Source organism: Talaromyces rugulosus, chromosome V (genome assembly GCF_013368755.1).
Source record: "Talaromyces rugulosus chromosome V, complete sequence".
Taxonomy (NCBI): Eukaryota; Fungi; Ascomycota; class Eurotiomycetes; order Eurotiales; family Trichocomaceae; genus Talaromyces; species Talaromyces rugulosus.
Window position 1 is genome coordinate 5,086,215 of NC_049565.1, and position 15,421 is coordinate 5,101,635.

The following is a 15,421-nucleotide window of genomic DNA, read 5'->3' on the forward strand; positions in this document are numbered from 1 at the left end:
GCTTAGGATCTATAGTAATTCTCAGTGCTGTTAATAGATAATTTAGCAGTCGAATATAATTAATACATCGACTCTACAACTTAAAGAATGTTCGAGTTCGATGTTGAAGTATGTATAGGGGTTTCTCACCTATTGAATAGCGCAACTACTAAAACATGATAATCCGCCGAAACAATAGTTATCTCGTATCTACAGTGACAAGTTTTTGAGTCGGCTCCAATTTTCAATCCCTAATGATGACCATCTAGAACAGCCCCGGGACGTTTTGTCACAGCCTCGGCGATTCAAATTGCTTTGATCGCCGATGGTCATCATAACAAGCCACACAACAGACTTTCTGCTGATACCAGTTTCTTTTGCACATAATGCTTTATTCTGAATATATTCTGAATAATGGAGAAAATAGAGTTTATCTTTTAAGGTTTTCTTACTAGTCGTGTGATTTCGCGGCTTATACTCCGCAAACCGTCACTTCCCCACCATGATGTTGATGCTTGAAAAAAGTGGTACTGGGCCCCATGGTATCTATAGGTAGCTCGTTCACACATGCAGTTTGTACATGTTTATCGAAATCAATTGATACACATATACGACAACCGAAGTGAGCCGACTGGCCAGCGGAAAACAACATCCGAGATTTTCTTTTTTCACCATAACATTTTCACTTTGCGGATTTTGAAGGGATGTACCACGATCTTAAATATCCATTCGTACAGCCAATATCATCCTAGATTATTGGATATGTCAACTGCTTGCGCTCCCATAAAATGCAATAGTACGAGTTGCCAAAACGGAGTGCTGATCAATGATAAGAGTAGAAGAAATCCTTGGTTATTGAATTATAGCGGGTCTTCTAATACACTATATCTTGCCTTACATGTATTGACGCAGTGATAATCTGTAATAGGACTAGAGTCCAATATGTACATTATATCCAGCACATTATATTTTCTATTAATTCATTTAATATATCATTCTTAATATATTATTAGATATTTCAAATAGCTTCAATAATCTATATAAATATCAGCTGCACAAGTCAAAGGCCGAGGCTGGAAGCCTAGTAGGGCTTCTGGAGAACTAGAAACAGCTAAAGAAGCGCGCATTGACATGCGAGGAGGGGAAAATTGCACATGATCGAATTAGATTTTGTTGCTGAAAAGCCATAGAATTGGACACCTCACAAAATAAAGGTAAACTTTTTTGTGGACGAGGCCATACTGAGCCAGTAGCAGCTCAGAGAATGCTCTCTAGCGCCTGGCGCGCCAGAGGGGTCGTAGTGTGTAAGAGGCTCCTTTCAATGTTCCAGAGACAGTACGCAGTTTACGCAGAGCCGCGTAAGACCGCTGAACCCTCAAGAGTCGAGTGTCAGCAATGGTAAGGTTGGGTCCGCACGAGTCATATATTTCACGGATTTAGCTTATCTCCGCCGTTCCCTGCCAACTATCGGGCTTAAGCTTAACGTCGATGTTAAGGTATTCTATAACCCTCCCGGACTGTTAGGGTCTTAGCCCCTGGGATACTCAGGCTTCGCTCTCGTAGAATAACCGCACCTGGTCCGCACCTGATTCACTATAGAAAAACCCCCTGACGCTACATCAGATTTGTTAGAGCGCCTTTGGGACCCATACTTGCCTGTATTAATATTCGATAATATGAATCCCTACAAACTTTTTCTTTCTCTTTTTTATATTCGAATTTACTTAATTCCTAGACTTATATTAGATCAGTAAGACAGGACCTAGTTTGTAATATTAGATTTAAATATTTTATCCCCCTTCTCTATTTAAAGGGTCGAGAACGCGTTATTTCCTTTACTTAAAGGGTTAAGCTATATAATTATTTTTTGTTTATTTAAGTTAAGCTTTTAAGAACTATACCAACTCTCCTTATTTAGAGGATTAAATTATTATATTACTACTTTTCAATAACTAAGTTGAGTATTAAGAAATTTCCTTATTATGACGAATAGCTCACTGAGGGATGGCCTGGACTGAAAGGATATATCTTTAGAACTAAACTAGCTGTTATTAGAATAAATATAATGAATGGAACTTCTTCTAATAAATATATCCGCTCATCTATTGTATATCAAAGGACAAGTTAATAATATAACTGAACTATCTATACCCAAGGTCCTTACTGATATCACACTATTGGTAATCTTTATATATAGTGTAAATAAACCGCGCCACTTCCTTAACTATCCTAATAAATATAATAATTTTGATTATTTATGATATATACAGTTTATGGTAATTCTATATATAAAATTAATGGTTGATATACTAGTGATTAAAGGACTGTATGAGCAACTGTAGTACGCCTATAGATGGTTAGCAGGAAAGGCCTAGATGAAGGTCTATTCCTGGATACAGCTTTATAGAAATATAAATATAGTTATCTTTATTATATTAGAAGCTTTTTTTACATATTTTAACATGCTGTTTAAAGATTATCAACTTATGGAGAAGATGAACCTTGAACTTAACTGTATATAATAAAGATGCACCCTTTTCCAGGACTTTATTAGTAAATTTGAATAGATATTACTTCTTGCAGGAGGTCAATTATAGACTGATGATATAAAAATCTTATAACTGAAAACCACAATTAACTAAGAAATAAGGTGTGTAACTGTTGGAAACAATATACTAAAATAATATAAAGCTTTCTATAAATATTTATATTAAGTAGTAAACAATTTTAAAGAGCTAAAAAGAATTAATAATATCTAGTTTTAATACAAGTAGAATACTTCCTATCTATTTATAAAAAGAATCTTTTCTAACAGAGAACAGTCCTAAGTCATAGATTAGACATCTATAGACTTGCTAATTAATACTGTCAGAATAAACAACTATTTTTAATACAAAAAACTGGGTTATATTACCTAATACTGCCCCAAACCTGCGCTACTTTATTGGGTGCCATCTTTAAGGAACCATAGCAAGAAGAAATATAATATATTTATAAGAATATCCAATATCAAAGTAAAAAAGAATAAAACTAAATCTGATATAGACTCAGATAGTATATTAAAGTTAAAAAAGTAGCTTTTGCATAAAGTCGCCTGCAGGAGCTAAAATGCAAAATAGCTTATAATTTTGAGAATTTTAAGAAGATAGTTGGAAGGTTTAATGGACTCCTATTTAATATAGATATATAGTTAGACTGTAGAACCAATACTAATGCTTTAATTGATAGTGGGTGTTTTATCTATGAGATCATTAAAGAGACCTTCGCTCAAAAGAAAAAGCTGAATTATAGTACTATTAAATCTCAACTTATTAAGGGATATGATGGTTTGGCATTTTAATATATTAAAGAAATTGTATGTGTGATATTAGATATTGGGGGAAATATATAGGAGAAAGCCTACTTTTATGTGGTTCCGAAGTGTGAATATGATATGATATTGGGTCTTTTATGGATGGAACACCAACATGTAAGAATTGACGCCACTGGAGGCTGACTGGAATTCGGGAATGGAATATCTGTTGATAAAAAGAATCTATTATAACCTGAGTATGTCTTTTGACAGATCAGTGTAGCTGTGGTGAATGCTTTGAAAAGAATGCGAAGTAGGAAAAAAGAGATCAATATATTTATAGTCTCTATATGTTACGGGCTAGGTCCCGTCTTACTGGCCTTATGTAGGTCCAGGAATTGAGTAGATTCGAACGTGAGAAAGAGAAGGAAAAGGTTCGCAGGGGTTCGCATTGTCGAATGTCGATACAGGCGAGTGTGGGTCCCGGGGGCGCCCTAGCGAATCTGGTGTAGCGTCAGGGGGTTCTTCTATGGCGAACCAGGTGCGGACCAGGTGCGGTTATTCTACGAGAGCGAAGCCTGAGTATCCCAGGGGCTAAGACCCTAACATTACTCCCCCCCTTCGGCAAGGGCGTTGTGGTGTTGGAGCCAGTGGTCGAGTGCTTCGGTGTCTTCCATGGACCGGGCAGGTTCCCATGTAGGTCGCGCATATCCGGTCCAACGGACAAGGTATTGCTTCATATGTCCGCGGCCCCGACGTATGGTCCGTTCGTCGAGTATGCTATCGACTAGGTACTCTTCATTGCCTTCTACTAGGTGCGCTGGTGGCTGGTAATCGTGTCGGGTCTGTGAAGGGAGCGGACGTGTGCCCGCAGGGCGGAGGAGCGTCGTATGAAAAACATCATGAATAGTTCCGGGGACATCGAGTCGGTACGCATGGGATCCCACTTTCTCTAGTATAGTATATTTCGCATGTCGGGCGTCCAGCTTCTTCGAAGGTCGTTCGGTCCGAATGTTCCGAAGGTCTAACCATACCTTCTGTCCTACTTTATACTCCAGAGGAGTCTCTCGGCGACGGTTCGCACTATCTTCCATTCGCTGCTGCGCTGAGACAAGCTCAGTCTGCGCTATATCAAAGGCCTGCCGTAGCTTAGTAACTATATCGTTTGCACGTTCGGCGGCGGGTCTTTGCTGCTCAGATGTGGGGATAGCTTCATCTAACTGGAGTGGTTCGACGTTGTATCCATGGGTCAGGAAGAAGGGGCTGATACCAGTTGCAGTAGCGTCGCGCCCGTTTATTGCGAGTTGCGCAATTGCGGTTAGTGGGCTCCAGTCGGTTTGGAGGTAGGTACAGAAGTTCCGCAGGTATTCTTCCACCACAGAGTTAGCACGTTCCGTCTGTCCATCAGTTTGGGGGTGATGCGCGGTTGACAATCGTCTCATGATCTTTAGACGTTCGCACACGCCTTTCCAAAGGTCATTAACAAATTGCGTGCCCCGATCCGATATAATGCTGCTAGGCGGCCCATGTTCGCGTATGAATCGGTCAACGAACTTCGATATCACTGTCTCAGTATCTATGTGTTTGCATGGTACCAATATAATCCCTTTTCCCAGTCGGTCAACGATTACCATGAGATTCGTATTCCCGTCGGACATTGGGAGTTTCTCTATAAAATCCATACTAATATCTCGCCACATTCGCGAGGGAACAGGGAGCGGTTTTAATAACCCTTGTCGGCGTTGTCTCCATACGGTGTTCGCACCACATTTGTCGCAGTTATTCACGAACCTTCGGACATCCTCAGATAGGTTCGGCCAATATAGTTGTCGGGCCACGATGGCATAGGTCATGTTTCGGCCTGGGTGTCCGGTGAGATAGGAGTCGTGCGTATCTTGTATAATACGAGTGCGGAGTGGTTCGCTGTTTGGTACCCATTGTCGGTTTCGAAATAGTAACCGGTCCGCTGCATCGATCGTGCATTCGGATACCATGGTGCGAAGTTGTAGGTCTTGAGGGAACCGCGGGAGCTTCTGGCGTACGGCCTCTTTGATTCGTTCATAATTCTTATCCTCGGCTTCGGCTAGTCGCCACTGTTCTCCAATTGACGTTAAGTGCTCTATGTGGGTAGCGTGGACATGGGGTTCAGGTGCGGTGTTCGATAAGCGACCCTGGGGAGGTTGTTCTGGATAGTCTCTCCGTACCTTGTTAGGGTTGATAAGACGCTTATTTCGGTATGCTAGGCGTTCATCGTCAATCCCATCGGGCATATCTTGCGAGCGTCGCGATAGTGCATCAGGTCTGGCAGCTAGTCGCCCTGGCCGGTATTGGAGCTTATAGTTGAAGCGTGAGAGTATACCGGCCCATCTCATTTGCCTTTCATTCAACCGTCGGAGCTGCATGAAGTATTTAAGATTCCGGTGGTCGGTCAGGATAGTAAACTCCTTAGTGCCAATTAGTTCAGGTTCCCATTGCTTCAGACACGCTATTATCGCCAATAGCTCCTTATCGTGGATCTCGTAATTGCACTCCGCGGGCGTGCACTTTCGGGAGAAGTAGGCGCAGGTTCGTAGGAGTCCTTTGTTATCGTACTGTGATAATGTCCCCCCTACGACATATCCCGAAGAGTCGGCTTCCACGATTGTATCCTGCTCGGGGTCGAATTGCACTAGTATTGGGTCGCTCACAAACATTTGCTTTAGTTGTTCGAAGGCTTCATTGGCGGCCTTGGTCCAAACGAAGGTAGTTCCCTTTTTAGTCAGTTCTGTCAGCGGACGGATTATGTCGGAATACCCTCGGATAAACTGTCGGTAGAAATTTGCGAACCCTAGGAACGATCGCACGTCTTTCACACACGTTGGGGCTTTCCATTCCAAAATGGCAGAGACTTTCGCGGGGTCCATTCGGATCCCTTTTCCAGCTTCTAATATGAATCCGAGGTATTTTGTTGTCTGCACCTCGAACTCGCATTTATTGATATCTAGCTGTAGTCCCGCAGTGCGCAGGCGTTCTAGCACCCTCATTACCTGTTTCCGATGGTGCGCGCGGCTGCCTTCCGTAAAGATAAGCACGTCGTCCAGATAGGCAGATACAAAGTCGTCCAGGAACTCGCGAAGGGTCCAATTGATGTATCGTTGAAACGTGCTCGGCGCATTGGTAAGGCCGAAAGGTGTTACTAACCATTCATAGAGTCCAAACCTGGTTCGGAAAGCTGTCTTCCACTCGTCTCCTTCGGCGATGCGTATCTTATGGAAGGCCGCTGTAACGTCAAGCTTTGTAAACCATCGGGCTTTAGATATTCGTTGTAGGGTCTCATGTATTAACGGTAGTGGATATCGGTCCCTTTTTGTCATAGCGTTGAGCGCCCGATAATCGACGCAGAAGCGCAGTCCTCCTCCGGGTTTCCTTACAAACAGTACCGGCGCTGCAGCGGGCGAGTTGCTCACACGTATGAAGTCCTTCGACAGTAAGTCGTGGAGAGTTTTCCGTAGGACCAGCAGTTCTTCCCGTGACATGTTATAGAGAGGGCCCCATGGTATCTCTGGCTTGCGCCCCTTCGCGTCGGCGTCAATTAGTTCAATCTGATGGTCGATATTCGGACGTGACGGTGGTAGCTTGTCAGCTTCCTTCGGGTCAAATAGTTCCAGGAACTCGTGGTAATGCTTAGGTAGCTTGTTCCCTGGGTCTGTCTGTGGTTTCGGGGCCAGAGCTTTCTCAATATCCCGCATGGAGACTGCAAATATGTCGACCTCCTTTTTCCTGCTTCGCATCCTTTTCAAAGCGTTCACCGCAGCTGCACCGATCTGTCGGGGGGCGTACTCAGGTCGTAACAGGTTCTTTTTATCGACGGATATTCCGTTCCCGAATTCCAGTCGGCCTCCAGCGGCGTCAATTCTTACATGTTGGTGTTCCATCCATGGGAGACCCAATATCATATCGTATTCGCACTTCGGAACCACATAGAAGTAGGCTTTCTCCTGTATATTTCCCCCGATATCTAATGTCACGCATGCAATTTCTTTGATGTATTGAGGTGCCGAACCATCATATCCCTTAATAGGTCGAGGTTTAATAGCGCTACAATTCAGCTTTTTCTTTCGAGCGAAGGTCTCTTTGATGATCCCATAGGTGAGGCACCCACTATCAATTAAAGCATTGGCATTGGTTCTACGGTCTAACCATGCGTCTATATTGAATGGGGGTCCGTCAAACCTTCCAACCATCTTCTTAAAATTCTCGAAGTCACGAGCTGTTTTGCATTTTGGCTCCTGCGGGCGACTTTGCGCAGGAGCTACTCTTTTGACTCTGATGTGCTATCTGAGCCTGTATCAGATTCGGTTTCATTCTCCTTTACTCCGGTGTTGGATATTCTCGTGAACGTATCGTGTTTCTTCTTGCCACGGTTCCTCGGAGATGGCGCCCGACGGAGCGGCGCAGGTTCGGGGCAGTATTGGGCAATATGACCCGGTTTTCCGCATCGAAAACAGTTGTCCGTTCTGACAGTATTAATTGGCAGGCCCGCAGGTGTCCAGTCCATGACTTGGGGCTGTCCTCTGTCGGGGGAGGTTCCTTTTGTGAGCGGACGGGAAGTGTTCCGCTTGTATCGGGACTGGATGTTGTCAATCCTTTTCAGCTCTTCAAGGTCGTTCGCTACTCGGTGTAAGCGTTCGCAGAAAGCTTCGTACTGCTTCGGCATGTCGCTCCCGACAGTCGCACGCCTCATTTCTTGGTTAATCGCGGTTTTCAGTCGTGAGATTTTTACGTCGTCGGTCCATGATTGACCTCCTGCAAGAAGTAATATCCGTTCAAATTCGCTGATAAAGTCCTGGAAAGGGGTGCGCCCCTGTCGTATACGGTTAAGTTCAAGGTTCGCCTTCTCCACAAGTTGATGATCTTCGAACAGCACGTTAAGGTGCGCAAAGAAAGCTTCTAGTGTAGCGGGGGTGACCGTATTTACGTTCCCATGAAGCCGCATCCAGGGGTAGACCTTCGTCTGGGCCTTTCCTGCCAACCGTCCATAGGCGTACCACAGTTGCTCGTACGGTCCTCCGATCGCTGGTGCATCGACCGTCAATTTTGCATATAGGATTGCCACGAACTGCATATATCGTGAACGATCAGAGTCGTCATATTTATCGGGATGGTCAAGGGAGTGGCGCGGTTTGTTCGCACTGTACATAGGGGTTACCGATGGTGTGGCATCAGTAGGGACCTCGGGCATAGGTGGTTCGGTCGTATTGTTAACTTGTCCTTCGACATGCGATAGGCGAGCGGACATATTCGTCAGAAGGAGTTCCATTCGTTGCATTTGTTCCAATAACAGCTGGTTCGGTTCCAAAGGTATGCCCCTTCGGTCCGGGCCGTCCCTCGGTGGGCTATTCGTCATAATGGGGAAATTTCTCAATGCTCAACTCGGTCGTCGAGGAGCGGCGATATAATAATTCAATCCTCCGAATGAGGAGAGTTGGTACGGTTCTCAGGGGCTCGACTCGAACGAACGAGGAGCGATCGTATAGCTCAACCCTTCGGGTGAGGGGAGTGGCGCGTTCTCGACCCTTTAAATAGGGGAGGGGGGCGAGACGTTCGAATCTAATGTTACGGGCTAGGTCCCGTCTTACTGGCCTTATGTAGGTCCAGGAATTGAGTAGATTCGAACGTGAGAAAGAGAAGGAAAAGGTTCGCAGGGGTTCGCATTGTCGAATGTCGATACAGGCGAGTGTGGGTCCCGGGGGCGCCCTAGCGAATCTGGTGTAGCGTCAGGGGGTTCTTCTATGGCGAACCAGGTGCGGACCAGGTGCGGTTATTCTACGAGAGCGAAGCCTGAGTATCCCAGGGGCTAAGACCCTAACACTATATGGGATATTAAGAAAGCTCTAGCCCTGAAACCACAGATAGACCCAGGGAACAAGCTACTTAAGTATTACCATAAGTTCCTAAAACTATTTAATCTAAAGGAAGCTGACAAGCTATTATCATCATATCTAAATATCAATTATTAGATTAAACTAATTAATGCTAACATAAAGAGGCATAAGCTAGAGATATTATAGGGTCCTCTCTATAATATATTATAAGAAAAACTGCTGGTTCTATAGAAAACTCTCTACAACTTACTGTTAAAGAACTTCATATATATAAGCAACTCGCCTGCTGCAGTGCTGGTACTATTTATAAGGAAACCTAGAGGAGGATTATGCTTCTATATTAATTATTAGGCGCTCAACATTATAATAAAAAGGGACTAATATCCACTACTATTAATATATAAGACTCTATAACGAATATCTAAAGCTTAATAGTTTACAAAGCTTAATATTATAGTGGCTTTCTATAAGATATACATCGTTAAAGGAGATAAGTAGAAGACAGTTTTCTAAACTAAGTTTGGATTCTATAAATAGTTAATAATATCTTTTAGCCTTATCAATATACTGAGTATATTTCAACAATATATTAATTAGACTCTTTATAAGTTTCTAGACAACTTTATATCTACCTATCTAGACAACATACTTATCTTTATAGAAAGCAGCTACGCGCACTATTAGAAACAAATAATAAGAGTGCTAGAATACCTATATACTGCAGAATTACAGCTAGATATTAATAAATATAAGTTTAAGGTATAGATAATAAAATACCTCAGATTCATATTAGAAACTAGAAAAGGGATCTAAATAGACCCCACAAAAATCTCTACCATTTTAAAATAAAAAGCCTTAATATATGTAAAAAACATATAATCATTCTTAAGATTTATAAATTTCTACTGATAGTTTATCTAAAAGTATTCCAATATAATCTATCCACTGACAGAACTAACTAAAAAGAGAACTATCTTTATTTAGACTAAGGCTGCTAATAAAGCCTTCAAACAACTAAAGTAAATATTTATAAATAACCTAATACTAGTATAATTCAACCCTGAGCAGGATATAATCATGGAAGCCAACTCTTTAGAATATATCATAAGGGGGACATTATTACAGTATAATAACAAAGGATTTCTATAAACCTGCGTCTACTTCTTTTAAAAGTGCACGCCCGCGGAGTACAATTATGAGATCTATAATAAAGAGCTATTAGTAATAATAGTATATCTAAAGTAATAAGAATCTAAACTAATTAGTACTAAAGAGTTTACTATTCTAACTAATTATTAGAATCTTAAATACTTCATACAGCTCCAATGATTGAATAAAAGATAAATAAGATAGGCTAATATATTCTTACACTTCAACTATAAGCTTTAATACCGGCTAGGGCGACTAGCTGTCAGATCTGATATATTATTATGACGCTTATAAGATATGCCTAATAGGATTAACAATGAACATCTAATATACTGAAATAAGTGTCTTATCAACCCTAATAAGGTATAGAGAGACTATCTAGAACAATCTCCTTAGGGTCGCTTATCGAACATTGTATCTGAACCCTATATCCACGCTACCCACATAGAGCACTTAATGTCAATTAGAGAATAGTAGCAACTAGTTGAAGTTAAGAATAAGAATTATAAATAAATCAAAGAAGTTGTATACTAAAAACTCCTGCAGTTTTTTTAAGATCTACAACTTCGCATTATAGTATCTGAATATATAATTAATATAGTAGACTAGTTACTATTTCGAAACTGATAATAGGTATCAAACAGTGAACCACTCTATACTTATATTATATAAGATACGCACAACTCTTATCTTACTGGATACCCAGGTCGAAATATAACCTATGCTATTATAGCCCGACAACTATATTGGCTAAATTTATCTGAGGATGTCTGAAGGTTTGTGAATAATTATAACAAATATAATGTGAATACTGTATAGAGACAATACTGATAAAGATTATTAAAACTATTTTCTATTCCCTCGCGAATATGGCAAGATATTAGTATAGATTTTATAGAGAAACTCTTAATGTCTAATAGAAATACGAATCTCATAGTAATTATTGACTAACTAGAAAAAGAGATTATATTGATACTATGTAAACATATAGATACTAAGACAGTGATATTAAAGTTTATTAACTAATTTATACATGAATATAGGCTGTCTAGCAGCATTATATCAGATTGGGGCACGCAATTTGTTAATAACCTTTAGAAAGATATATGCAAACGTCTAAAGATCATAAGACAATTATTAACCGCGTATTACTCTTAAACTGATAGACAGATAGAATATGCTAATTCTATGATAGAAGAATATCTATAGAACTTCTATATCTATCTCTAAATTGATTAGAGCCTATTAATTGTAATTATATAACTCACAATAAACAGATACGATGCTACTATAACTGATATTAGCCTCTTCTTTTTAATCTATAGATATAATGTTGAATTACTTTAGTTAAATAAAGCTATCTCTATATCTGAGCAGTAAAGACCTGCTGTCGAACATATAAATAATATAGTTACTAAGCTATGGTAAGTCTTTGATATAGCGTAGACTAAGCTTGTCTCAGCGTAGTAGCAAATAAAAGATAGTGTAAATCATCGCTAAGAGACTCCTCTGAAGTATAAAATAAAATAAAAAGTATAGTTAGATCTTTAGAATATTCAGACTAAATAATTTTTAAAAAAGCTGGACACTTGACATACAAAATATACTATACTAGAGAAAGTAGGATCCTATATATATCAACTCAATATCCCTAGAACTATTCATGATGTTTTTTATACAATACTCCTCTATTTTACAGACATATATTCGCTCTCTTTATAGACTTAATATAATTATCAGTCACTAGCGCATCTAGTAGAAAGCAATAAAGAGTACTTAGTTAATAGCATACTCAATGAATAGACTATACATTGAGGCTACAGACATATAAAGCAATATCTTGTCTATTAGACTGGATATACACAACCTATATAGGAACCTGCCCAGTCTATAGAAAATATCAAAGCACTCAACTACTGGCTCTAACACCACAACGCCTTTACCAAAGAAGGGGAGTAATATTAGGATTTTAGCCCTTGAGATACTCAGGCTTTACTTTTATAGAATAACCACACCTAGTCTGTACCTGGTTCGCTATAGAAGAATCCCTTAACACTATACCAGATTCGCTAGGGCGCCCCCAGGACCTATACTTGCCTATATCAACATTCAACAATACGAACCTCTGCGAACCTTTTTCTTCTTTTTCTCACATTCAAATCTACTCAATTCCTGGACCTACATTAGGCCAGTAAGACGGGACCTAGCCCGTAACACGGACCGCCTGTAAACCCCATACAAAATGACCATTTTTTAGACTTCAAAGTAGCAAAAATTTATTAAGCACCTTAATATAACCAACTATGTTTATAATATTATATAAAACATATTAGAAATAACTGTTTTTGAAAATTTTATATACTATAAACTTATATTAATAAAAGTTACGGCTGTATTAATAAAATACAGCAAATACAATGCTTCTTGAACAATTATAATTATTATGTATATAAAAGATAATATATTATAAAATTAGAAACATAATGATTTAATAAAAATGCTAAGAATTCTGATCCTAATAATTGCCTTCTTGTATGAGATTACAGGTGGCCCAGCACCTGTGCAGACTTATGTGGTCCGGGAGGATTATTATAAAATACCTTAGTGTGCAATTGCATATAAGTATATATCAGTGCCACACATATATTGCACGGATTTAGCTTATCCCCGTGACTCCTTACCAATTATCGGGCTTAAGCTTAACGTCAATGTCAGTGTGCAAGTATAAGTATATATCAATGACACACATATATATCGCATGATTGGTGCCGGAGAAATTGATACTGAACGCAAGAAAAGCTCGAGGTAGACATTGTGACATCTAGTGTCATCTAGCACTGCCATATTTTCTGATATCGTCTACGTTGAAAGACCACAAAAATGCCGGACTCACTTAAATACACTGTCAAGAGTTCATCCCGCTCTCTACAAGTAGCGGTGAGTACCGAACCAGCAACCAAAGGCCTATATCAGTATCTGGGCAAGTCCGGCCTGAAGGTGTCAAGAGTCATCCTGTACGCTATGTCATACAGTCCTATTATTGTTCTACCCTAACGTCAATAGTGGAACAATGAGTTTTGGGACGCCAGAATGGCAAGGTTGGGTTCTTAACGAAGAAGAGTCACTTCCTCTACTGGAATACGCATTCAAGGCCGGAATTCGGACTTGGGACACTGCCGATCTCTATTCTCACGGTCAGTCTGAACAGATTATCGGCAAAGCCATCAAGAAGTTCAATCTTCCTCGAGAAAAACTCGTCATTCTCACCAAAATCTTTTTTGGTGTCACCCCTGACACTCCATCCAATCAGCCAGGCTCGACTACAGCGAACGATGGCGAGCTTCTCAATCAAGTCGGCTTAAGTCGTAAACATATTCTCGATGCTGTCGATCAGAGCATTGCGAGACTCGGAACATATATCGATGTATTGCAGATCCATCGTCTAGATCGTTCGATACCATTCGAGGAGACTATGCGAGCCCTAAATGATGTTGTAGTGTCTGGAAAAGCACGATATCTTGGAGCTTCCAGTATGGCAGCATGGGAATTTCAACAGCTACAAAATATTGCTGACCGGCATGGCTGGCATAAATTTATCTCTATGCAAAACTACCACAACTTGATCTACAGGGAAGAAGAACACGAAATGATTCCATACTGCAACAACACTGGTATCGGCCTGATTCCCTGGTCACCTGTTGCTCGTGGCGCCCTGGCCCGTCCATGGGGCACCCGAAACACTCTTCGAGAAGAGAAAGATCCCGGTCTCCATCTGCTGATTCGGGGAAGAGATGATCAGGTCGATGAAGCAATTGTAAATCGCGTTGAGGAGGTTGCAAAGAAAATCGGAAAAAGTATGGCTCAAGTTGCAATTGCATGGACTCTGAGCAAAAACATGTGTCCCATCGTAGGCCTGAATAAGAAGGAGAGAATTGACGAGGCTCTCGAAGCGACCAAGTTTCAGCTGAGCGAGGAGGATATCAACTACCTTGAAGAACCATATTTGCCCAGGGCGCGAGTTGTACTGTGAGGGCCACACTACTTGGCTTTATTACATCTGATAGAGTCAGCGATTACCTATAAAATCAAGAAGTAAATCATAGAGTCATATCACACAGACCACTGTTTCCGTTAAAAAGAATTCCTGAACGTGCCTTTGCAAGTGAGTCGATGTCTGTAGAATGCTTGTTTGCGCAAAGGTTTGTGTTTGACTAGTGATTTTATTTTTTACTCTAAAGCTGCCTTCTTTCTAGCCATCCTTTACCATGGCCAGCTCGAAGTTTTAGATGTGTTTTGAGCCGTACCAAGGAAGATAGCCCTCAGGATTTCATAACCTTAGATCTTGGAGGATTTGGGGCGAGATTGCTAGCGATCGGGCCACCCGCAGCTCATGCATGCCGCCGGTGTCCTTCGGCTACTGATGTATTAGTTCTCGGACAACTCGTATTTTAGGAAAGAGGTAGCTGCGATGAATAGATAACATGTCAAGGAGCCTTTTGTAACCCTTTTTAAGTTAGGGTTGCGATCAGTGGTGGGCTTGCTTCTCGTAAAGTCTTAGGGAGTTTGCAAACCCGAAGCAAGTTTTGCAATCGACTGTACCTGGTATTATCTAATAGCATATCATAAGCTGTAATTGAAACCATAAATGGGAATCAAATCATAAACAGCACCAGTCCTGTGGTCTCTATTTTCTAAAAATTCAAAACTGTTCGTTTCTCAATTTCAAACCCCAAAATTTGGTGGCCCAAAGGGGATGGTGAACATCCACTCTATACTGCTAAAGTTGCCTTGATCGACAAGAACAATGGTTGCCTGGATCAGCATTGTATACAATTTGGTATCCGGAAATTGAGCTTATCCAGAGACCACTCGCTGACTCACCCGGTAAGATATTCATGTTCCGTGTAAATACGAAGGTTATCTTCATTCAAGGCGCTGATTGGATCCCGGCGGATAACTTGCTTCCAACACTTACAAGGGAGAAATACTTTGAATATCTGGAAATGTCCCAGAAAGCCAATCTAAATATGATTCGCGTCTGGGGGACGATTTTTACGAGACAGAAGATTTCTCGGATGCATGCGACCAACTTGGCTTGTTAGTCTGGCAGGACTATATGCTTGCTTGCGGCAACTAT

The 15,421-nt window shown here is 41.0% G+C and overlaps 2 protein-coding genes across 2 annotated transcripts; one reads left to right on the plus strand and one right to left on the minus strand.

The window, feature by feature from the left end:
* Positions 1 to 7,562: 7,562 nt before the first annotated feature.
* TRUGW13939_10276 (uncharacterized protein) lies at positions 7,563 to 8,579 on the minus strand (the record flags this gene model as incomplete). Its single annotated transcript, XM_035493389.1, has 1 exon — positions 7,563 to 8,579. One exon carries the CDS (start codon positions 8,577 to 8,579, stop codon positions 7,563 to 7,565), a length of 1,017 nt encoding a protein of 338 aa, XP_035349282.1.
* A 4,585-nt stretch (positions 8,580 to 13,164) lies between these two features.
* TRUGW13939_10277 (uncharacterized protein) lies at positions 13,165 to 14,314 on the plus strand (the record flags this gene model as incomplete). Its single annotated transcript, XM_035493390.1, has 2 exons — positions 13,165 to 13,298; positions 13,348 to 14,314. The coding sequence occupies 2 exons, from the start codon at positions 13,165 to 13,167 to the stop codon at positions 14,312 to 14,314; spliced, it is 1,101 nt and encodes a 366-aa protein (XP_035349283.1).
* Between the last annotated feature and the right edge of the window lie 1,107 nt (positions 14,315 to 15,421).